Source organism: Mobula hypostoma, chromosome 31, assembly GCF_963921235.1.
Source record: "Mobula hypostoma chromosome 31, sMobHyp1.1, whole genome shotgun sequence".
Taxonomy (NCBI): domain Eukaryota; kingdom Metazoa; phylum Chordata; class Chondrichthyes; order Myliobatiformes; family Myliobatidae; genus Mobula; species Mobula hypostoma.
In genome coordinates, this window is record NC_086127.1 from 6,115,552 (window position 1) to 6,141,553 (window position 26,002).

A 26,002-nucleotide genomic window follows, 5' to 3' on the forward strand; every position below is an offset into this window, starting at 1 on the left:
CCCGATGGCGTACTGTACGTCTCCAACAGCCTCTGACAACCAGGACACCGGCCCCCGGCCTTCACCTGCGGCTCAGCTGCTGACGGGAGAAGGGGCAAGGGCGGGGTACTGGCGCCTTAAAAACCAGCGGCTTCGGGCGGACGGGGCTTGTCAGCCGCGGTCGGTACAGCTCGTCCGGAAGAAGGGAAGCGCTGATCTCGACCCTCCGCTGCCTTTTGCGGCTGCACCCACCAACCGGGAAAAACCGGGAGCTGGAGTCCTCAGGGCGGCCCTACGTTGAGCTCTACGCTGGCCGGCGAACCCCTGTGACTGTGCTGGTGCCAAACTGAATCGGTGTTTGGGTTCGTCAGATGCGTGTGGAGAGGGGATGGGGTGGGTTTGCTACGCGGGCGCCAGTTCGCCCTGCACGTCTTACTGCCCGGGCTTGCGTACCTAGACTCTGACCGAAGCTGTTCCCGATTCGTTGAAGCAACACACATCAAAGTTGCTGGTGAACGCAGCAGGCCAGGCAACATCTCTATGAAGAGGTACAGTCGACGTTTCGGGTCGAGACCCTTCATCAGGACTAACTGAAGGAAGAGTTAGTAAGGGATTTGAAAGTGGGAGGGGGAGAGGGAGATCCAAAATGATAGGAGAAGACAGGAGGGGAAGGGATGGAGCCAAGAGTTGATTGGCAAAAGGGACATGAGAGGATCATGGAACAGGAGGTCCGGGGAGAAAGAAAAGGTGGGGGGGAACCCAGAGGATGGGCAAGGGGTGTAGTGAGAGGGACAGAGGGAGAAAAAGGAGAGTGAGAGAAAGAATGTGTGTATAAAAATAAATAACGGATGGGGTACGAGGGGGAGGTGGGGCATTAGCGGAAGTTAGAGAAGTCGATGTTCATGTCATCAGGTTGGAGGCTACCCAGATGGAATATAAGGTGTGGTTTATACAGCGTTCGGTTACAAACATGTTACTTGAAGCAAATTTGCAGAGACAACATTTGCATGTCCTATATCAAATGAGAACATAACAGGGTGGTTAGAGAGCCGCTATCTTACAGCGCCTGAGATCCCTGCTGAAGTCTGATCTCTGGTGATGTTTGTGTGTGGGGTTCCAAAATTACCCATGTGAACCATGAGGTGGAGTGGGATCCCCGGATATTCCAACCTGATAGCATGAACATTGACTTCTCTAACGTCTGCTAATGCCCCACCTCCTCCTCGTACCCCATCCGTTATTTACTTATATACACACATTCTTTCTCTCTCCCTCTCCTTTTTCTCCCTCTGTCCCTCTCACTATACCGCTTGCCCATCCTCTGGGCTTTTATCATCCCCCTCCCCCTTTTCTTTCTCTATAGGCCTCCTGTCCCTGATCCTCTCATATCCCTTTTGCCAATCACCTGTCCAGCTCTTGGCTCCATCCCTCCCCCTCCTGTCTTCTCCTATCATTTTGGATCTCCCCCTCCCTTTCCCCCTCTCAAATCTCTTACTCACTCTTCCTTCAGTTAGTCCTGACGAAGGGTCTTGGCCTGAACCGTCGACTGTACCTCTTCATAGAGATGCTGCCTGGCCTGCTGCGTTCACCAGCAACTTTGATGTGTGTTGCTTGAATTTCCAGCGTCTGCAGAATTCCTTGTGTCTGCCCGAGTTGTTGAAGGTACGTCTTCAGGGTACTGTACCGAGGCACTGAGAAATGCAGACGGAGTCCGTGGAGAGGAGGTTTCCGTGATTCTCTGGACCACTCTGTAGTCTGGAATAGAGGTCGGAATATTTTCATGGGAACGTAGGGGGTGGGTGACCAGACGGAGGCACAGGGATGGGGGAGGGGGTGTCGGATCTTTCAGATAGGGCGGGGCGTTTAACACTGGAGAGGATGGGTGAGAAGGAAGAGGGGAGAACTTTGAGTCCACTATGAAGAGAGCACGGCACCTCCTTGACTTCCTTAAGGAGTTTCCATAGATTGGGGTTGTGCTCTAAAACTTTGATAAACTTGTAAAGATGTAAGGTGGTGAATATTCTGACTGGCTGCATAGGCGAACACTGGTGCCCTTGAACGGAAAATCCTTCAAAAGGTCGTGGATATGACCCAGTCCATCACGGGCAAAGCCCTCCCAACCATTAAGCACAACATAATGAAACGCTGTTGCAGGAAATCAGCATCCATCACCAGGGTACTCCACCACCTAGGACATGCTCTCTTCTCACTGTTGCCATCAGGAGGGAGGTACAGGAGCCTCCGGACTCACACTGCCAGGTTCAGGAACAGTTATTACCCCTCAAACATCAGGCTCTTGAACCAGAGGGGATAACTTCACTTGCTCCATCATTGAAATGTTCCCACAACCAATGGACTCACTTTCAAAGACTCTTCATGTCATGACCTTGATACTTATAGCTTATTTGTTTATTATTGTTATTATTTCTTTATTTTGTATTTGCACAGTTTGTGTCCTTTGCGCCCTGGTCGAGTGCCCGAGCTGGGGCGGTCTTTCATTGATTCCATTGTGAATTTATTGAGTACGCCTACAAGAAAATTAATCTCAGGGCTGTACTTGGTGACGTACAGCATATGGACTCTGATGATAAGTTGACTTTGAACTTCAGATCATAGTTTTACTGAGGGGGTGGTCTGTAGGTAGAATGAGGGAAGTGGTGGAGGTGCGTGCATCGACCGCGTTTGTTAGGGACAGCCACGGGGATGTGGAAGGATGAGGTGGAGTATCGATAGGGCTCATGGATAATGCACTCAGCAGGAAGGGCAGAGGGCGCTCCTGTCTCCAGCAGCGGTGCTGAGGTGGAGGGAGGCTCCGAGTTCCCAGGAGAGAACACCGACAACCGTCTGTCCCGATCCAAACGCATTGATGTTGCGGCCAAAAGGGACCAATGCCTCCACTTCCTCAGGAGACTAAGGAAACTTGGCACGTCCCCGTCATCACTTACCAAATACCAAAGGAACCATCCACTCAATGTATCAGGTACGGCGATGGCTCTGCCCAGGACTGTTGACAGACTACCGAGAGTTGTGGGCACAGCTCAGCTCGTCACGGAAACCAGCTTCCCCTCCGAGGACTCAGTCTACACTTCCCCCGCCTCGGTAAAGCAGCCAGTGTAATCAAAGACCCCACCCACCCCGGACATTCTCTCCTCTCTCCCCTCTTCCATCAGGCAGAAGGTACAAAAGTCTGATAGCACGTCCCACCAACTTCAAAGAAATCTTCATCCTGTTGTTACAGAACAACTGAATGATTTCCCGGTACAATAAGATGAACACTTGGGTTCACAATCTACGTCATTATGATCTTGCACCTCACTGTCTGCTTGTTCTGCTCTTTCTCTGTGGCTGTGACACTCCATTCTACATCCTGTTACTGTTTGACCTTGTTCTACCTCAATACACTGTGTAATGATGTGATCTGTGTGAACCATATACAGGACAAGATTGTCACTGTATCTCGCTACACATCAACAATAATAAACCAATTCCAATTCTGTTACTGTTCGACCTCAATACACTGTGTAATGATGTGATCTGTGTGAACCATATACAAGACAAGATTGTCACTGTATCTCGCTACACATCAACAATAATGAACCAATTCCAATTCTGTTACTGTTCGACCTCAATACACTGTGTAATGATGTGATCTGTGTGAACCATATACAGGACAAGATTGTCACTGTATCTCGCTACACATCAACAATAATGAACCAATTCCAATTCTGTTACTGTTCGACCTCAATACACTGTGTAATGATGTGATCTGTGTGAACAATATACAAGACAAGATTGTCACTGTATCTCGCTACACATCAACAATAATCTGATTGTACATTTGTAATAACTATTTATGCACAAGACCGATGGGCTGAAGGGTCTGATTCTGTGTTGTGGAATCCCGGTAGTCCCAGAAAGAGTGAGGAACAGGAGGGGAGTGGTGGGGGTGGGGGGAAATGAGGGGGGATGTTCTCTGGAAGGCTGTTGTTAAGGGTGCACTCTCCTGCTTTCTGCCCAGGTGGCCCCTGCTGGTCTCAGTGCTGGCCTTGGCAACCAGTGGCCATGGCAGCTCCATGTTCGGGGAGATCACCTCGCCCGGCTACCCGTCCTCCTATCCCAATGAGGAGCGGGCCGAATGGACCATCGGCGTGCCCCTCGGCTATCGGGTCCAGCTGCACTTCCGCTACTTCCAGCTGGAGCCCTCCCAGGACTGCATCTACGATCGGCTCAAGGTGGGAGCAGTGGCCCGAGGGGTGGGGTGTCGGGTGTCCAAACATGCACTGAGTGTGTGAGGGTGTGGATGGGCCTGTGTCTGTGGGGGTGTGTGTGTGTCTCTGTCTTTCTGTGTGTGTGTGTGTCTGTGTGTCTGTCAGTGTATATGTCTGTGTGTATGTGTGTCTTTCACTTTGTGTGTGTGAGTCTGTGTGTGTGTGAGTCTCTGTCTTTCGCTCTGTGTGTGTCTGTCTGTCTTTCGCTCTGTGTGTGTGTGTGTCTGTCTGTTTTTATGTATTTGTGTGTGTGTGTGTGTGTGTGTGTGTCTGTCTGTCTGTCTCTATGTGTGTGTGTCTGTAAGGAGTTACCTGATCAAGTGGCCACAACCTGTATGTCCGTGGTCTTCTGCGGATGTAGCCCATCCACTTCAAGGTTTGACCTGTTGTGCATTCAGAGATGCTCTTCTGCACACCACTGTTGTAATGCGTGGTTATTCGAATTCCTGTTGCCTTCCAGTCAGCTTGAACTAGTCTGGGCCATTCTCCTCTGACCTCTTTCATTAACAAGGTGTTTACCCCCACAGAACTGCCGCTACCTGGATCTTTCTTGATTTCCGTACCGTTCTCCGTAAACTCTGGAGACTGTTTTGCATGAAAATACTGGGGGATCGGCTCTCTGAAATACTCAGGCCACCCCGTCTGGCACCAACAATCATTCCACAGGGATGATATTTCTTTGACATTTGGTCTGAACAACAACTGGACCCTGTGACCGTGCCTACTGGCCCAGATAGCTTGGATGCAATATCTGCGGCTGACTCTGACCGACGGAGGCCTCATCATGGATGGCATTGATACGCCAGGCCCAGGGTAGGTGCCCAGAGATGCTGACACCTAGTAAGTTTGAACAGCTCACCCTTTCCAGCACAGGCCCCTGGAGTGTGTTCCCTCAGCTTGCCCTTCAGGAAGTCCACAATCATGAGACTGTGTCTTTGTCTGTTAGGAGTGCGTGCGTGCATGTGTGTGTGTGTCTTTCACAGTGTGGAGATTTAATCCCATCTTCCTATCCCCAACAGGTCAGTTCTGGGGGGAAAACTCTCGGTGTCTTCTGCGGCAATGGTGACTCCAACATTGGCAACCCACCCAGAGGTCAGATCCTGACGTCCACCGGGAACACCATGAACCTGGAATTCCAGTCAGATTTTTCCAATGAGGGCAAATTCCTTGGATTCCTGCTTTACTACGAAGCAATTGGTAAGGGACTGACAGCAACCCATCAAATGCCTGTGATCTGAGAAGAATTCTGACGGCATCCCAAGTCTGACAGACCGGATAGTGTGTGATGGGATGGTGTGGAGGGAACTTCACTCTGTGTTTGACCCTGGGAGTGTCTGATGGGTCGGTGCGGGGGGAGCTTCACTCTGTGTCTGACCCCGGGAGTGTGTGATGGGACGGTGCGGAGGGAGATTCACTCTGTGTCTGACCCCGGGAGTGTGCGATGGGACGGTGCGGAGGGAGATTCACTCTGTGTCTGACCCCGGGAGTGTGTGATGGGACGGTGTGGAGGGGGCTTCACTCTGTGTCTGACCCCAGGAGTGTGTGATGGGACGCTGTGGAGGGAGATTCACTCTGTGTCTGACCCCGGGAGTGTGCGATGGGACGGTGCGGAGGGAGATTCACTCTGTGTCTGACCCCGGGAGTGTGTGATGGGACGGTGTGGAGGGGGCTTCACTCTGTGTCTGACCCCGGGAGTGTGTGATGGGACGGTGCGGGGGGAGCTTCACTCTGTGTCTGACCCCGGGAGTGTGTGATGGGTCGGTGCGGGGGGAGCTTCACTCTGTGTCTGACCCCGGGAGTGTGTGATGGGACGGTGCGGAGGGAGATTCACTCTGTGTCTGACCCCGGGAGTGTGTGATGGGACGGTGCGGGGGGAGCTTCACTCTGTGTCTGACCCCGGGAGTGTGTGATGGGACGGTGCGGGGGGAGCTTCACTCTGTGTCTGACCCCGGGAGTGTGTGATGGGTCGGTGCGGGGGGAGCTTCACTCTGTGTCTGACCCCGGGAGTGTGTGATGGGTCGGTGCGGGGGGAGCTTCACTCTGTGTCTGACCCCGGGAGTGTGTGAGGAGACTGTGTGGAGGGAGTTTCACTCTCTGAGTGTGTGAGGGCACGGTGTGAAGGGGTGTTTCACTCGGGTGTGTGATGGGTCTGTGGATGTGATCACTCTGATCTCTGTTCCAGATGTGGACGAGTGCTCTGTTCGTGATGGATCGAACCCCGTGTGTGAACATCTGTGCCACAACACACTCGGCAGCTACAAATGTTTGTGCCACCGCGGATACCAGCTTCGGGAAGATGGCAAGAGCTGCCAAGGTGATTTGGAAGGAGTTCGGGGAGTGGGGATGTTAGTATGGGAGCGAGATAGTGGCGAGGTTGGGAAAATGTGTGGGAGGGAAAGAGAGAGTGAGATCAGAGAAAAGGTGAGAGAACGAGAACAAGGGAGGGTGTGAGGGAGCCGGAGAGGGAAAGAAAGAGATAGTGAGATAAGAGAAAAGGAGAGTGAGAGAGAATGGGAAAGTGAGAGGGGGAATGAGGGAGAGAAAGGGAGAGAGAGAGGGAACAGACAGAGACAGATTTTGATTGAGGTGAAGTTAGCACGTGTGCATGGAAACAGAGTGAAATGCAGCCCCCATTCTGACTCGAGTTAAGATGGCCACCATGCCCAGCAGAACAATGCAGAACGCAGCAAATCCGAAAGCGCCAAGCGACGACAGGGAAACGAGCCCCGTTCCGAGGCCAGTGTGCCGGCAAACATGTCCCCTCCTGAAACAGGGAAGCCCCCTCTCTGCTCCCCCGGCTGCGGGTTACAGCACCGGTGACGATCCCACCAATATGGCAGGCCCAGTGGATCGGCCTGTGCGGTGGGCCGTCCTTCCACGTGACGAGGCCCCTCCGGATTCCCCATCGGACAATGGGAACACCCCTGCCATCAGTCTGTCCGGATCGCTTCCAGGAGGATTTACTTCTTTCATTCCGTGTTACCCCGCGGAGTAGGCCCTTCTGGGTCTATACCCTGTACTGCCCCAGCAACCCTCGATGACCCCGATTAACTCCAGCCTACCCACAGCACAATTAACGGCGGCCAATTCCCCCAGCCGGTCGCCTCTGCGCTGCGGGAGGGAACTGGAGCTCCTGGAGGAAAACCCACCGATTTCACCGGGATGACACACAGGCCCCAAACGCACAGTGCCGGATCCGAACTCTGAACTCCGACATCCGGAGCCGCGACACCACTGCGTTGCCATGGCACCCCACTTATCCGCCCTTCGGTCCCGGGAGGCCCAGACCGTGGTCCCACCAACATCCTCAGCAGGTCTGTCACAGTGCAGCCCACCTGGAAATCAACCCACCCCTCTGACTACCCTCACCCCACTGCCCCCCCTTCACCATACCCCATTCCCTTTTCCCTCTTTCACCTTATCTCCTTACCTGCCCATCACTGCCTCAGCTGCTCCTACCCCTTCCCTTTCTCCCATGGTCTTCTACCCTCTATCAGATTCCCCCTTCTCCAGCCCTTTATCTCTTTCATTAAACTTCCCAGTTCTTCACTTCACCTCCTCCCCTTCTTCCGGTTTCACCTATCACCCGCCACCTTGTATTTCTTCCTCCACTCCCCACACCTTCTGAATCGGACTTCGCTTCTTTCTTTTCGGTCCTGATGAAGGGTCTCAGCCTGAAACTTCGACTGTTTACTCTTTTCCACAGATGCTGCCTGACCTGCTGAGTTCCTCCAGCATTTTGTGTGCGTTGTTCTGACTATGCGGGGCAAACCTTGGGGTTTCACGTATGACACCACACAACCTCTGTGCTGACTAAACACTGAGCAGAGACCCTCTCCACGTCCCTGGGTGGGGTTAGTCCATATCTCCAACATCCACCACGTTACCTTCCCACTCTCTGCAGGTCAGGACTGTGCTGAGACCCTCTCCACGTCCCTGGGTGGGGTTAGTCCATGTCTCCAACATCCACCACGTTACCTTCCCACTCTCTGCAGGTCAGGACTGCGCTGAGACCCTCTCCACGTCCCTGGGTGGGGTTAGTCCATGTCTACAACATCCACCACGTTACCTTCCTACTCTCTGCCGGTCAGGACTGTGCCGAGACCCTCTCCACGTCCCTGGGTGGGGTTAGTCCATGTCTCCAACATCCACCACGTTACCTTCCCACTCTCTGCAGGTCAGGACTGTGCCGAGACCCTCTCCACTTCCCTGGGTGGGGTTAGTCCATATCTCCAACATCCACCACGTTACCTTCCCACTCTCTGCCGGTCAGGACTGTGCCGAGACTCTCTCCACTTCCCTGGGTGGGGTTAGTCCATGTCTCCAACATCCACCACGTTACCTTCCCACTCTCTGCCGGTCAGGACTGTGCCGAGACCCTCTCCACTTCCCTGGGTGGGGTTAGTCCATGTCTCCAACATTCACCATGTTACCTTCCCACTCTCTGCAGGTCAGGACTGTGCCGAGACCCTCTCCACGTCCCTGGGTGGGGTTAGTCCATGTCTCCAACATCCACCATGTTACCTTCCCACTCTCTGCCGGTCAGGACTGTGCCGAGACCCTCTCCACGTCCCTGTGTGGGGTTAGTCCATGTCTCCAACATCCACCACGTTACCTTCCCACTCTCTGCAGGTCAGGACTGTGCCGAGACCCTCTCCACGTCCCTGGGTGGGGTTAGTCCATATCTCCAACATCCACCACGTTACCTTCCCACTGTCTGCAGGTCAGGACTGTGCCGAGACCCTCTCCACGTCCCTGGGTGGGGTTAGTCCATATCTCCAACATCCACCACGTTACCTTCCCACTCTCTGCCGGTCAGGACTGTGCTGAAACCCTCTCCACTTCCCTGGGTGGGGTTAGTCCATGTCTCCAACATCCACCACGTTACCTTCCCACTCTCTGCCGGTCAGGACTGTGCCGAGACCCTCTCCACTTCCCTGGGTGGGGTTAGTCCATGTCTCCAACATCCACCACGTTACCCTCCCACTCTCTGCAGGTCAGGACTGTGCCGAGACCCTCTCCACGTCCCTGGGTGGGGTTGGTCCATGTCTCCAACATCCACCACGTTACCTTCCCACTCTCTGTCGGTCAGGACTGAGCCAAGACCCTCTCCACTTCCCTGGGTGGGGTTAGTCCATATCTCCAACATCCACCACGTTACCTTCCCACTCTCTGCCGGTCAGGACTGAGCCGAGACCCTCTCCACATCCCTGGGTGGGGTTAGTCCATGTCTCCAACATCCACCACGTTACCTTCCCACTCTCTGCAGGTCAGGACTGTGCCGAAACCCTCTCCACTTCCCTGGGTGGGGTTAGTCCATGTCTCCAACATCCACCACGTTACCTTCCCACTCTCTGCAGGTCAGGACTGTGCCGAGACCCTCTCCACGTCCCTGGGTGGGGTTAGTCCATGTCTCCAACATCCACCACGTTACCTTCCCACTCTCTGCAGGTCAGGACTGTGCTGAGACCCTCTCCACTTCCCTGGATGGGGTTAGTCCATGTCTCCAACATTCACCACGTTACCTTCCCACTCTCTGCCCGTCAGGACTGTGCCGAGACCCTCTCCACGTCCCTGGGTGGGGTTAGTCCATGTCTCCAACATTCACCACGTTACCTTCCCACTCTCTGCAGGTCAGGACTGAGCCGAGACCCTCTCCACGTCCCTGGGTGGGGTTAGTCCATGTCTCCAACATCCACCACGTTACCTTCCCACTCTCTGCAGGTCAGGACTGTGCTGAGACCCTCTCCACTACCCTGGGTGGGGTTAGTCCATGTCTCCAACATCCACCACGTTACCTTCCCACTCTCTGCAGGTCAGGACTGTGCTGAGACCCTCTCCACTTCCCTGGGTGGGGTTAGTCCATATCGCCAACATCCACCACGTTACCTTCCCACTCTCTGCCGGTCAGGACTGTGCTGAGACCCTCTCCACTTCCCTGGGTGGGGTTAGTCCATGTCTCCAACATCCACCACGTTACCTTCCCACTCTCTGCAGGTCAGGACTGTGCTGAAACCCTCCCCACGTCCCTGGGTGGGGTTAGTCTATGTCTCCAACATCCACCACGTTACCCTCCCACTCTCTGCCGGTCAGGACTGTGCCGAGACCCTCTCCACGTCCCTGGGTGGGGTTAGTCCATGTCTCCAACATCCACCACGTTACCTTCCCACTCTCTGCAGGTCAGGACTGTGCCGAGACCCTCTCCACGTCCCTGGGTGGGGTTAGTCCATGTCTCCAACATCCACCACGTTACCTTCCCACACTCTGCAGGTCAGGACTGTGCCGAGACCCTCTCCACGTCCCTGGGTGGGGTTAGTCCATGTCTCCAACATCCACCACGTTACCTTCCCACTCTCTGCAGGTCAGGACTGTGCTGAGACCCTCTCCACTTCCCTGGATGGGGTTAGTCCATGTCTCCAACATTCACCACGTTACCTTCCCACTCTCTGCCCGTCAGGACTGTGCCGAGACCCTCTCCACGTCCCTGGGTGGGGTTAGTCCATGTCTCCAACATTCACCACGTTACCTTCCCACTCTCTGCAGGTCAGGACTGAGCCGAGACCCTCTCCACGTCCCTGGGTGGGGTTAGTCCATGTCTCCAACATCCACCACGTTACCTTCCCACTCTCTGCAGGTCAGGACTGTGCTGAGACCCTCTCCACTTCCCTGGGTGGGGTTAGTCCATGTCTCCAACATCCACCACGTTACCTTCCCACTCTCTGCAGGTCAGGACTGTGCTGAGACCCTCTCCACTTCCCTGGGTGGGGTTAGTCCATGTCTCCAACATCCACCACGTTACCTTCCCACTCTCTGCAGGTCAGGACTGTGCTGAGACCCTCTCAACTTCCCTGGGTGGGGTTAGTCCATATCGCCAACATCCACCACGTTACCTTCCCACTCTCTGCCGGTCAGGACTGTGCTGAGACCCTCCCCACGTCCCTGGGTGGGGTTAGTCTATGTCTCCAACATCCACCACGTTACCCTCCCACTCTCTGCCGGTCAGGACTGTGCCGAGACCCTCTCCACGTCCCTGGGTGGGGTTAGTCCATGTCTCCAACATTCACCACGTTACCTTCCCACTCTCTGCAGGTCAGGACTGTGCCGAGACCCTCTCCACGTCCCTGGGTGGGGTTAGTCCATGTCTCCAACATCCACCACGTTACCTTCCCACTCTCTGCAGGTCAGGACTGTGCCGAGACCCTCTCCACGTCCCTGGGTGGGGTTAGTCCATGTCTCCAACATCCACCACGTTACCTTCCCACTCTCTGCAGGTCAGGACTGTGCCGAGACCCTCTCCACTTCCCTGGGTGGGGTTAGTCCATGTCTCCAACATCCACCACGTTACCTTCCCACTCTCTGCAGGTCAGGACTGTGCCGAGACCCTCTCCACTTCCCTGGGTGGGGTTAGTCCATATCTCCAACATCCACCACGTTACCTTCCCACTCTCTGCCGGTCAGGACTGTGCCGAGACCCTCTCCACGTCCATGGGTGGGGTTAGTCCATATCTCCAACATCCACCACGTTACCTTCCCACTCTCTGCAGGTCAGGACTGTGCCGAGACCCTCTCCACGTCCCTGGGTGGGGTTGGTCCATGTCTCCAACATCCACCACGTTACCTTCCCACTCTCTGTCGGTCAGGACTGAGCCAAGACCCTCTCCACTTCCCTGGGTGGGGTTAGTCCATATCTCCAACATCCACCACGTTACCTTCCCACTCTCTGCCGGTCAGGACTGAGCCGAGACCCTCTCCACATCCCTGGGTGGGGTTAGTCCATGTCTCCAACATCCACCACGTTACCTTCCCACTCTCTGCAGGTCAGGACTGTGCCGAAACCCTCTCCACTTCCCTGGGTGGGGTTAGTCCATGTCTCCAACATCCACCACGTTACCTTCCCACTCTCTGCAGGTCAGGACTGTGCCGAGACCCTCTCCACGTCCCTGGGTGGGGTTAGTCCATGTCTCCAACATCCACCACGTTACCTTCCCACTCTCTGCAGGTCAGGACTGTGCTGAGACCCTCTCCACTTCCCTGGATGGGGTTAGTCCATGTCTCCAACATTCACCACGTTACCTTCCCACTCTCTGCCCGTCAGGACTGTGCCGAGACCCTCTCCACGTCCCTGGGTGGGGTTAGTCCATGTCTCCAACATTCACCACGTTACCTTCCCACTCTCTGCAGGTCAGGACTGAGCCGAGACCCTCTCCACGTCCCTGGGTGGGGTTAGTCCATGTCTCCAACATCCACCACGTTACCTTCCCACTCTCTGCAGGTCAGGACTGTGCTGAGATCCTCTCCACTACCCTGGGTGGGGTTAGTCCATGTCTCCAACATCCACCACGTTACCTTCCCACTCTCTGCAGGTCAGGACTGTGCTGAGACCCTCTCCACTTCCCTGGGTGGGGTTAGTCCATGTCTCCAACATCCACCACGTTACCTTCCCACTCTCTGCAGGTCAGGACTGTGCTGAGACCCTCTCCACTTCCCTGGGTGGGGTTAGTCCATATCGCCAACATCCACCACGTTACCTTCCCACTCTCTGCCGGTCAGGACTGTGCTGAGACCCTCCCCACGTCCCTGGGTGGGGTTAGTCTATGTCTCCAACATCCACCACGTTACCCTCCCACTCTCTGCCGGTCAGGACTGTGCCGAGACCCTCTCCACGTCCCTGGGTGGGGTTAGTCCATGTCTCCAACATTCACCACGTTACCTTCCCACTCTCTGCAGGTCAGGACTGTGCCGAGACCCTCTCCACGTCCCTGGGTGGGGTTAGTCCATGTCTCCAACATCCACCACGTTACCTTCCCACTCTCTGCAGGTCAGGACTGTGCCGAGACCCTCTCCACGTCCCTGGGTGGGGTTAGTCCATGTCTCCAACATCCACCACGTTACCTTCCCACTCTCTGCAGGTCAGGACTGTGCCGAGACCCTCTCCACTTCCCTGGGTGGGGTTAGTCCATGTCTCCAACATCCACCACGTTACCTTCCCACTCTCTGCAGGTCAGGACTGTGCCGAGACCCTCTCCACTTCCCTGGGTGGGGTTAGTCCATATCTCCAACATCCACCACGTTACCTTCCCACTCTCTGCCGGTCAGGACTGTGCCGAGACCCTCTCCACGTCCATGGGTGGGGTTAGTCCATATCTCCAACATCCACCACGTTACCTTCCCACTCTCTGCCGGTCAGGACTGTGCCGAGACCCTCTCCACGTCCATGGGTGGGGTTAGTCCATATCTCCAACATCCACCACGTTACCTTCCCACTCTCTGCAGGTCAGGACTGTGCCGAGACCCTCGTGGGCCAGCGGACTGCCCAGCACAACACTCGCTGATTTGATTTGACGCAAAACGATGTCTTTCACTCCATATTTCGATTTTTCAATGCCATCATCGTCGTTATGTGCCTTGTCGTTTGACATCATCATTACTTGCCGTGAGACGTGGTGCGTGCGACCAGGGTCCATGCAGGGTCCATGCAGGGTGGGAATCAAATTAAAGCGGCTAGGTGTGAGGAGGTTAGTTCACAACAGAGGGATGGGAACCAGTGCAGAGAGACAGAGGGGTGTAAAGTGAGCGTAGAAGCAAAAAGTACAAAGGGGAAAAGTAAAAGTGGCAGGCCGACAAATCCAGGGCAAGCATTAAAAAGGGCTAAGAGAGTTGTAAAAGAGTGCCTGAAGGCTTTATGTGTCAATGCAAGGAGCATTCGTAATAAGGTGGATGAATTGAAAGTGCAGATTGTTATTAATGATTATGATATAGTTGGGATCACAGAGACATGGCTCCAGGGTGACCAGGGATGGGAGCTCAACGTTCAGGGATATTCAATATTCAGGAGGGATAGACACGAAGGAAGGGGAGGTGGGGTGGCGTTGCTGGTTAAAAAAGAGATTAACGCAATAGAAAGGAAGGACATAAGCCGGGAAGATGTGGAATCGATATGGGTAGAGCTGCGTAACACTAAGGGGCAGAAGACGCTGGTGGGAGTTGTGTACAGGCCACCTAACAGTAGTAGTGAGGTCGGAGATGGTATTAAACAGGAAATTAGAAATGTGTGCAATAAAGGAACAGCAGTTATAATGGGTGACTTCAATCTACATGTAGACTGGGTGAACCAAATTGGTAAAGGTGCTGAGGAAGAGGATTTCTTGGAATGTATGCGGGATGGTTTTTTGAACCAACATGTCGAGGAACCGACTAGAGAGCAGGCTATTCTGGACTGGGTTTTGAGCAATGAGGAAGGGTTAATTAGCGATCTTGTCGTGAGAGGCCCCTTGGGTAAGAGTGACCATAATATGGTGGAATTCTTCATTAACATGGAGAGTGACGTAGTTAATTCAGAAACAAAGGTTCTGAACTTAAAGAGGGGTAACTTTGAAGGTATGAGACATGAATTAGCTAAGATAGACTGGCAAATGACACTTCAAGGATTGACGGTGGATATGCAATGGCAGGCATTTAAAGGTTGCATGGATGAACTACAACAATTGTTCATCCCAGTTTGGCAAAAGAATAAATCAAGGAAGGTAGTGCACCCGTGGCTGACAAGAGAAATTAGGGATAGTATCAATTCCAAAGAAGTAGCATACAAATTAGCCAGAGAAAGTGGCTCACCTGAGGACTGGGAGAAATTCAGAGTTCAGCAGAGGAGGACAAAGGGCTTAATTAGGAAGGGGAAAAAAGATTATGAGAGAAAACTGGCAGAGAACATAAAAACGGACTGTAAAAGCTTTTATAGATATGTAAAAAGGAAAAGACTGATAAAGACAAATGTAGGTCCCCTGCAAACAGAAACAGGTGAATTGATTATGGGGAGCAAGGACATGGCAGACCAATTGAATAATTACTTTGGTTCTGTCTTCACTAAGGAGGACATAAATAATCTTCCAGAAATAGTAAGGGACAGAGGGTCCAGTGAGATGGAGGAACTGAGCGAAATACATGTTAGTAGGGAAGTGGTGTTAGGTAAATTGAAGGGATTGAAGGCAGATAAATCCCCAGGGCCAGATGGTCTGCATCCCAGAGTGCTTAAGGAAGTGGCCCAAGAAATAGTGGATGCATTAGTGATAATTTTTCAAAACTCGTTAGATTCTGGACTAGTTCCTGAGGATTGGAGGGTGGCTAATGTAACCCCACTTTTTAAAAAAGGAGGGAGAGAGAAACCGGGGAATTATAGGCCGGTTAGCCTAACGTCGGTGGTGGGGAAACTGCTGGAGTCAGTTATCAAGGATGTGATAACAGCACATTTGGAAAGCGGTGAAATGATCGGACAAAGTCAGCATGGATTTGTGAAAGGAAAATCATGTCTGACGAATCTCATAGAATTTTTTGAGGATGTAACTAGTAGAGTGGATAGGGGAGAACCAGTGGATGTGGTATATTTGGATTTTCAAAAGGCTTTTGACAAGGTCCCACATAGGAGATTAGTGTGCAAACTTAAAGCACACGGTATTGGGGGTAAGGTATTGGTGTGGGTGGAGAATTGGTTAGCAGACAGGAAGCAAAGAGTGGGAATAAACGGGACCTTTTCAGAATGGCAGGCGGTGACTAGTGGGGTACCGCAAGGCTCAGTGCTGGGACCCCAGTTGTTTACAATATATATTAATGACTTGGATGAGGGAATTAAATGCAGCATCTCCAAGTTTGCGGATGACACGAAGCTGGGTGGCAGTGTTAGCAGTGAGGAGGATGCTAAGAGGATGCAGGGTGACTTGGATAGGTTGGGTGAGTGGGCAAACTCATGGCAGATGCAATTTAATGTGGATAAATGTGAAGTTATCCACTTTGGTGGCAAAAATAGGAAAACAGATTATTATCTGAATGGTGGCCGATTAGGAAAAGGGGAGGTGCAACGAGACCTGGGTGTCATTATACACCAGTCATTGAAAGTGGGCATGCAGGTACAGCAGGCGGTGAAAAAGGCGAACGGTATGCTGGCATTTATAGCGAGAGGATTCGAGTACAGGAGCAGGGAGGTACTACTGCAGTTGTACAAGGCCTTGGTGAGACCACACCTGGAGTATTGTGTGCAGTTTTGGTCCCCTAATCTGAGGAAAGACATCTTTGCCATAGAGGGAGTACAAAGAAGGTTCACCAGATTGATTCCTGGGATGGCAGGTCTTTCATATGAAGAAAGACTGGATGAACTGGGCTTGTACTCGTTGGAATTTAGAAGATTGAGGGGGGATCTGATTGAAACGTATAAGATCCTAAAGGGATTGGACAGGCTAGATGCAGGAAGATTGTTCCCGATGTTGGGGAGGTCTAGAACGAGGGGTCACAGTTTGAGGATAGAGGGGAAGCCTTTTAGGACCGAGGTTAGGAAAAACTTCTTCACACAGAGAGTGGTGAATCTGTGGAATTCTCTGCCACAGCAAACTGTTGAGGCCAGTTCATTAGCTATGTTTAAAAGGAAGTTAGATATGGCCCTTGTGGCTACAGGGGTCAGGGGGTATGGAGGGAAGGCTGGGTTCTGAGTTGGATGATCAGCCATGATCATAATAAATGGCGGTGCAGGCTCGAAGGGCCGAATGGCCTACTCCTGCACCTATTTTCTATGTTTCTATGTTTCTATGTTTCTATGACCATGGCAAGATTCTCCCCAGAAGTGGCTTGCCACTCTGCCTTTGTCTGGGCAGTGTCTTTACAACTCGGGTGACCCCAGCCATGGTCATTACTCTTCAGAGGTTGTCTGCCGGCCGTCAGTGATTGCATCACTAGGACTTGTGATGTGCACCAACTGCTCATGTGACCATCCAGTACCTGCTCCCATGGCCAGGGGGGCTGAGTAGGTCCTACACCTCGCCCAAGGGTGACCAGCAGGTGAGCACAGTGGCTTACACCTCCTTTGACCTGTCTCCACCCCACCACCCCAACCGATGTACCTGTGACAAACATAGCTCAGCTTGTAAATCTTCTCAGAGTAACGAATCTCAGGCGATCATCTACTAGGATGGAATGAGCTGCCAGAGGCAGGTACATCAACAAATTTTCAAAGACAGTTCCACAGATACATGGATCGGAAGGTTTCAGAGGGTTATGTGCCAAACGCTGGCAAACTAGAATTGGTTTATTATTCTTGACATGTAGCGAGATACAGTGACAATCTTGTCTTGTATATCGTTCACACAGATCACATCACTACACAGTGTATTGAGGTAGAACAAGGTCAAACAGTAACAGGATGCAGAATAGAGTGTCACAGCCACAGAGAAAGTGCAGAGCAGGCAGACAGTGAGGTGCAAGATCATAATGACGTAGATTGTGAGGTCAACGTTACCATGCAGGAGGTACGTCAGGAGTAGAATAACAGAGGGGTGCAAGAGTTTGATGACTCTGGGCCTGTACTCACTGGAGTTTAGAGGAATGAGTGGAGATCTCATAGTAAGAGGAGTGTTTGATGTCTCTGGGCCTGTACTCACTCCAGTTTAGAAGAATGAGGAGGCATCTCATTGTATGAGGACTGTTTGATATCTCTGGGCCTGTATTCCCTGGAGTTTAGAAGAATGAGGGGATCTCATTGTATGAGGAGTGTTTGATGTCTCTGGGCCTGTACTCGCTGGAGTTCAGAAGAATGAGGGGGATGTCATTGTATGAGGAGTGTTTGATGTCTCTGGGCCTGTACTCGCTGGAGTTCAGAAGAATGAGGGGGAAACTTATTGTATGATGAGCGTTTGATGTCTTTGGGCCTGTCCTCACTGGAGTTTAGAAGAATGAGGGGGATCTCATTGTATGAGGAGTGTTTGATGTCTCTGGGCCTGTATTCACTGGAATTTAGAAGAATGTGGGGGGACCTCATTGTAAGAGGAGTGTTTGATGTCTCTGGGCCTGTATTCCCTGGAGTTTAGAAGAATGAGGGGGGAATCTCATTGTATGAGGAGTGTTTGATGTCTCTGGGCCTGTACTCGCTGGAGTTCAGAAGAATGAGGGGGAAACTTATTGTATGATGAGCGTTTGATGTCTTTGGGCCTGTCCTCACTGGAGTTTAGAAGAATGAGGGGGATCTCATTGTATGAGGAGTGTTTGATGTCTCTGGGCCTGTATTCACTGGAATTTAGAAGAATGTGGGGGGACCTCATTGTAAGAGGAGTGTTTGATGTCTCTGGGCCTGTATTCCCTGGAGTTTAGAAGAATGAGGGGGGAATCTCATTGTATGAGGAGTGTTTGATGTCTCTGGGCCTGTACTCACTGGAGTTTAGAAGAATGAGGGGGATGTCATTGTATGAGGAGTGTTTGATGTCTCTGGGCCTGTACTCACTGGAGTTCAGAAGAATGAGGGGGGAACTTATTGTATGATGAGCGTTTAATGTCTTTGGGCCTGTCCTCACTGGAGTTTAGAAGAATGAGGGGATCTCATTGTATGAGGAGTGTTTGATGTCTCTGGGCCTGTATTCACTGGAATTTAGAAGAATGTGGGGGGACCTCATTGTAAGAGGAGTGTTTGATGTCTCTGGGCCTGTATTCCCAGGAGTTTAGAAGAATGAGGGGGGAATCTCATTGTATGAGGAGTGTTTGATGTCTCTGGGCCTGTACTCACTGGAGTTCAGAAGAATGAGGGGGGAACTTATTGTATGATGAGCGTTTAATGTCTTTGGGCCTGTCCTCACTGGAGTTTAGAAGAATGAGGGGATCTCATTGTATGAGGAGTGTTTGATGTCTCTGGGCCTGTACTCGCTGGAGTTCAGAAGAATGAGGGGGAAACTTATTGTATGATGAGCGTTTGATGTCTCTGGGCCTGTATTCCCTGGAGTTTAGAAGAATGAGGGGGGAATCTCATTGTATGAGGAGTGTTTGATGTCTCTGGGCCTGTACTCACTGGAGTTTAGAAGAATGAGGGGGATGTCATTGTATGAGGAGTGTTTGATGTCTCTGGGGCTGTACTCACTGGAGTTCAGAAGAATGAGGGGGGAACTTATTGTATGATGAGCGTTTAATGTCCTTGGGCCTGTCCTCACTGGAGTTTAGAAGAATGAGGGGATCTCATTGTATGAGGAGTGTTTGATATCTCTGGGCCTGTATTCCCTGGAGTTTAGAAGAATGAGGGGGGAATCTCATTGTATGAGGAGTGTTTGATGTCTCTGGGCCTGTACTCGCTGGAGTTCAGAAGAATGAGGGGGAAACTTATTGTATGATGAGCGTTTGATGTCTTTGGGCCTGTCCTCACTGGAGTTTAGAAGAATGAGGGGGATCTCATTGTATGAGGAGTGTTTGATGTCTCTGGGCCTGTATTCACTGGAATTTAGAAGAATGTGGGGGGACCTCATTGTAAGAGGAGTGTTTGATGTCTCTGGGCCTGTATTCCCTGGAGTTTAGAAGAATGAGGGGGGAATCTCATTGTATGAGGAGTGTTTGATGTCTCTGGGCCTGTACTCACTGGAGTTTAGAAGAATGAGGGGGATGTCATTGTATGAGGAGTGTTTGATGTCTCTGGGCCTGTACTCACTGGAGTTCAGAAGAATGAGGGGGGAACTTATTGTATGATGAGCGTTTAATGTCTTTGGGCCTGTCCTCACTGGAGTTTAGAAGAATGAGGGGATCTCATTGTATGAGGAGTGTTTGATGTCTCTGGGCCTGTATTCACTGGAATTTAGAAGAATGTGGGGGGACCTCATTGTAAGAGGAGTGTTTGATGTCTCTGGGCCTGTACTCCCTGGAGTTTAGAAGAATGAGGGGGGATTCTCATTGTATGAGGAGTGTTTGATGTCTCTGGGCCTGTACTCACTGGAGTTCAGAAGAATGAGGGGGGAACTTATTGTATGATGAGCGTTTAATGTCTTTGGGCCTGTCCTCACTGGAGTTTAGAAGAATGAGGGGATCTCATTGTATGAGGAGTGTTTGATGTCTCTGGGCCTGTACTCGCTGGAGTTCAGAAGAATGAGGGGGAAACTTATTGTATGATGAGCGTTTGATGTCTTTGGGCCTGTTCTCACTGGAGTTTAGAAGAATGAGGGGGATCTCATTGTATGAGGAGTGTTTGATGTCTCTGGGCCTGTATTCACTGGAATTTAGAAGAATGTGGGGGGACCTCATTGTAAGAGGAGTGTTTGATGTCTCTGGGCCTGTATTCCCTGGAGTTTAGAAGAATGAGGGGGGAATCTCATTGTATGAGGAGTGTTTGATGTCTCTGGGCCTGTACTCACTGGAGTTTAGAAGAATGAGGGGGATGTCATTGTATGAGGAGTGTTTGATGTCTCTGGGCCTGTACTCACTGGAGTTCAGAAGAATGAGGGGGGAACTTATTGTATGATGAGCGTTTAATGTCTTTGGGCCTGTCCTCACTGGAGTTTAGAAGAATGAGGGGATCTCATTGTATGAGGAGTGTTTGATGTCTCTGGGCCTGTATTCACTGGAATTTAGAAGAATGTGGGGGGACCTCATTGTAAGAGGAGTGTTTGATGTCTCTGGGCCTGTATTCCCTGGAGTTTAGAAGAATGAGGGGGGAATCTCATTGTATGAGGAGTGTTTGATGTCTCTGGGCCTGTACTCACTGGAGTTCAGAAGAATGAGGGGGGAACTTATTGTATGATGAGCGTTTAATGTCTTTGGGCCTGTCCTCACTGGAGTTTAGAAGAATGAGGGGATCTCATTGTATGAGGAGTGTTTGATGTCTCTGGGCCTGTACTCGCTGGAGTTTAGAAGAATGAGGGAGGATCTCATTGTATGAGGAGTGTTGGATGTCTCTGGGCCTGTACTCACTGGAGTTTAGAAGAATGAGGGGGGACCTCATTGAAACCTGTCACGTATTCAAAGTCCTAGACAAAGTGGACGTGGAGAGGATATTTGCCCTAGAGGGGGAATCTAGGACCAGAAGGTACTGCCTCAGAACAGAAGAATGCCTGTTTGGGATGGAGATGAGGAGGAATTTCTTTTGATGAGGTCATGGAGCTGTTTAAATCAGAGGTTCATGGGTTCACGGTGTCAAAGGTTATGGGGAGAAGGCAGGAGTAGGTTTTTGAGTGGGGTAATAAATGAGCCATGATAGAATGGAGGAGCAGACTCGATGGGCTGAATGGCCTAATTCTGCTCCTATGTTATGGTTTTATGAAGGTGCAGAACAGAGAGCACGTGGTTGACAGGGTGGAGGGACTGGCTGTCCGGGGAGGGGAGGGTCGATGCAAGGAGGGAGGAGGTTGTTGCTGCTGATGGTGCAGGCGGAGGGGTGCAGTCGAGGAGGCATGAGGTGCACCTCCCAGAAGCTCACCAGACGACAGGGGAGCAGAATGAGGCCGTTCAGCCCATTGAGTCTGCTCCGCCAGTCCATCACGGCTGATCCCGGATCCCACTCAACCCCGTACACCTTCCTTCTCACCGCATCCTTTGACACCCTGACCGATCAGGAAACAACCAACTTCCACCTTAAAGATACCCACAGACTTGGCCTCCACCGCAGGCTGTGGCCGAGCATTCCACAGATTCACTATCTCTGGTGAAACAAATTCCTCCTTACCTCTGTTCTGAAAGGTCACCCCTCAATTTTGAGGCTGTACCTCTAGTTCTGGATACCCCCACCAGAGGAAACATCCTCTCCACATCCACCCTGTCCAGTCCTTTCAACATTCGGTAGGTTTCTGTGAGATCCTCACCTGCATTCTTCTAAATTCCAGTGAGTACAGGCCCGAAGCTGCCAAACGCTCTTCATCTGTTAACCCCTTCATTCGCGGCATCATCCTCGTGAACCTGCTCCGTACTATCTCCAACGACAGCCCATCCGTTCGGAGATACAGCCACAGCAGGATCGACCATAAGGCATAGTGGTGATGTCAGGCCATTCAACCCACTGAGTCTGCCCTGCCATTCCACCGTGGTTTGTTTGTTGTCTCTCCTGCCTTCTCCCCGTAACCTTTGACACCCTGACTCGCCAAGAACCTCTCAACCTCCACTTTAGATGTACCCAATGACCTGGCCTCCACAGCTGTCTGTGGCAACGAATTCCACAGATTCTCCACCCCCTGGCAAAATAAATTCTTCCACATCTCTGTTCTAAAGGGACGTCCCTCTATTGTGCTTCTAGACTCTCCCACTACTGGAAACATCATCTTCACATTCACTCTAGCTAGGGCTTTCAATATTCAGTAGGTTTCAATGAGATCCCTCATTCTTCTAAACTCCAGTGAGTACAGGCCCAGAGACATCAAACACTCCTCATACAATGAGATCCCCCTCATTCTTCTAAACTCCAGTGAGTACAGGCCCAGAGACATCAAACACTCCTCATACAATGAGATCCCCCTTATTCTTCTGAACTCCAGTGAGTACAGGCCCAGAGACATCAAACACTCCTCATACAATGAGATCCCCCTTATTCTTCTGAACTCCAGTGAGTACAGGCCCAGAGACATCAAACACTCCTCATACAATGAGATCCCCCTCATTCTTCTAAACTCCAGTGAGTACAGGCCCAGAGACATCAAACGCTCCTCATACAATGAGATCCCCCTCATTCTTCTAAACTCCAGTGAGTACAGGCCCAGAGACATCAAACACTCCTCATACAATGAGATCCCCCTTATTCTTCTGAACTCCAGTGAGTACAGCCCCAGAGACATCAAACACTCCTCATACAATGAGATCCCCCCCTCATTCTTCTAAACTCCAGCGAGTACAGCCCCAGAGACATCAAACGCTCCTCATACAATGAGATCCCCCTCATTCTTCTAAACTCCAGTGAGTACAGGCCCAGAGACATCAAACACTCCTCATACAATGAGATCCCCCCCTCATTCTTCTAAACTCCAGCGAGTACAGCCCCAGAGACATCAAACACTCCTCATACAATGACATCCCCCTCATTCTTCTAAACTCCAGTGAGTACAGCCCCAGAGACATCAAACACTCCTCATACAATGAGATCCCCCTTATTCTTCTGAACTCCAGTGAGTACAGCCCCAGAGACATCAAACACTCCTCATACAATGAGATCCCCCCCTCATTCTTCTAAACTCCAGCGAGTACAGCCCCAGAGACATCAAACACTCCTCATACAATGACATCCCCCTCATTCTTCTAAACTCCAGTGAGTACAAGCCCAGAGACATCCAACACTCCTCATACAATGAGATCCCCCTCATTCTTCTAAACTCCAGTGAGTACAGGCCCAGAGACATCAAACGCTCCTCATACAATGAGATCCCCCTTATTCTTCTGAACTCCAGTGAGTACAGGCCCAGAGACATCAAACACTCCTCATACAATGAGATCCCCCACATTCTTCTAAACTCCAGTGAGTACAGGCCCAGAGACATCAAACACTCCTCATACAATGAGATCCCCCTTATTCTTCTGAACTCCAGTGAGTACAGGCCCAGAGACATCCAACACTCCTCATACAATGAGATCCCCCCTCATTCTTCTAAACTCCAGTGAGTACAGCCCCAGAGACATCCAACACTCCTCATACATTAACCCTTTCATTCCCAGGATCATTCTCGTGAACTCCTCTGGACTCTCTCCAATGCCAGCACCTCTTTTCTGAGGTAAGGGCCTAAAACTGCTCACAATACTGCCAGTGTGGTTGGACCAGTGCCTTATAGAGCCTCAGCATTACATCTTTGCTTTTATATTCTCGACCTCTCGAAATGAATGCAAACATCGCATTTGCCTTCCTCCCCACAGACCCAACTGGCAAATTAACCTTTGGGGAATAATGCAGAAGGACTCCCAAGCCCCTTTAGTTGTTCAATTTCTGAATTTGATCCTGTTTGAAAATAGCCTATGCCTCTATTCCTTCTACCAAAGTGCACGACCATATACTTCTCCACAATGTATTCCATCTGCTACTTCTTTGCCCATTCTCCTCACCTGTCTAAGTCTATCTGCTTGTCTAAGTCCTTCTGCAGCCTCTCTGCTTCCTCAACACCTCCTGCTCTTTCAGCTATCTTTATCCTCTACAAATTTGGCATCCATTCCGTCATCCATATCATTGACGTATAACCTGAAAAGAATTAGTCCCAGTACAGACTCCTGTGGAACACGACTCGTCACCGGCAGCCAGCCAGAAAAAGCTCCCTTTATTCCCCTTCTTTGTCTCTTGCCAATCAGCCACTGCTTTATCCATGGTAACAACTTCCCTGTGATACCACGGGCTCATAGCTTGTTAAGCAGCCTCACGTGTGGCACCTTGTCAAAGGCCTTCTGAAAATCCTTGTAAACAATATCCACTGGCTCTTCTTTGTCTCTCCAGCTGGGTATTCAAATTAGCATTCCGAATCCACCATCAATTGTGATAGCCAACGGTGATGGCAGGTTATCTCAATTCATCTGCTTGATCTGCTAACAGACAGTAATGGCATGTTATCTGAAACCATCACATTCAGTCAGCATTCCAAATCCACCCATCAGTTGTGAAAACAGACAGCGATGGCAGGATATCTGAATCCACCAGCGTGATCTGCTAACAAACAGTAACGGCAAGTTACCTGAAACCATCGGACTCAGAGGAGGGGCTTTTGCTTGGGTTTGCTCAGGGGGTCTATGTGAAGGGGGCAAGGGCAGATGAATATGAGGGGTATCAGGATGGAATGTATGGCAAGCGCAATCCTGACCTAGGGTGGGACTTGATTCTGTCTCCAGTGCAGTGCCAGGAATTCTTCAGCCAGGTGTCGGGAGAGCTGGTGAGCCCGGAGTATCCATCAGCCTATCCACCCAACCTCCAGTGCAATTACAGTATCCGTGTGGAGGAGGGATTCTCCATTGCCCTGATGTTCCAGGGTATTTTCGACGTTGAAGATCATCCAGAGGTGAAGTGCCCCTACGACAACGTGACGGTGAGTGTGAATAGGAACTTCCCGTTTCAAAGTGTGACAGACCGTCTGTGATGGGACGGTGTGGAGGGAACTTCACTCTATGTCTGACCCAGTGAGTGTGTGATGGGACGGTGTGGAGGGAGCTTCACTCTGTGTCTGACCCCGGGAGTGTGTGATGGGACGGTGCGGAGGGAGATTCACTCTGTGTCTGACCCCGGGAGTGTGTGATGGGACGGTGTGGAGGGAACTTCACTCTATGTCTGACCCAGTGAGTGTGTGATGGGACGGTGCGGGGGGAGCTTCACTCTATGTCTGACCCAGTGAGTGTGTGATGGGACAGTGTGGAGGGAGATTCACTCTGTGTCTGACCCCGGGAGTGTGTGATGGGACGGTGCGGAGGGAGATTCACTCTGTGTCTGACCCCGGGAGTGTGTGATGGGACGGTGCGGAGGGAGATTCACTCTGCGTCTGACCCCGGGAGTGTGTGATGGGACGGTGTGGAGGGAACTTCACTCTATGTCTGACCCAGTGAGTGTGTGATGGGACGGTGCGGGGGGAACTTCACTCTATGTCTGACCCAGTGAGTGTGTGATGGGACTGTGTGGAGGGAGCTTCATTCTGTGTCCGACCCCGGGAGTGTGTGATGGGACAGTGTGGAGGGAGATTCACTCTGTGTCTGACCCCGGGAGTGTGCGATGGGACGGTGCGGAGGGAGATTCACTCTGTGTCTGACCCAGTGAGTGTGTGATGGGACGGTGCGGAGGGAGATTCACTCTGTGTCTGACCCCGGGAGTGTGTGATGGGACGGTGTGGAGGGAGCTTCACTCTGTGTCTGACCCCGGGAGTGTGCGATGGGACGGTGCGGTGGGAGATTCACTCTGTGTCTGACCCCGGGAGTGTGTGATGGGACGGTGCGGGGGGAACTTCACTCTATGTCTGACCCAGTGAGTGTGTGATGGGACTGTGTGGAGGGAGCTTCATTCTGTGTCCGACCCCGGGAGTGTGTGATGGGACAGT

The 26,002-nt window shown here is 51.6% G+C and overlaps 1 protein-coding gene across 1 annotated transcript in view; it reads left to right on the top strand.

Moving 5' to 3' along the window:
- Positions 1 to 26,002, top strand: part of LOC134339982 (complement C1r subcomponent-like) — an 82,560-nt gene that overhangs the window by 10,142 nt on the left and 46,416 nt on the right. The window contains exons 2-5 of the mRNA XM_063036813.1: positions 3,998 to 4,211; positions 5,267 to 5,444; positions 6,430 to 6,561; positions 24,813 to 25,006. Coding sequence (XP_062892883.1) covers positions 3,998 to 4,211; positions 5,267 to 5,444; positions 6,430 to 6,561; positions 24,813 to 25,006 — 718 coding nt within the window. The remainder of the gene's footprint in view (positions 1 to 3,997; positions 4,212 to 5,266; positions 5,445 to 6,429; positions 6,562 to 24,812; positions 25,007 to 26,002) is intronic.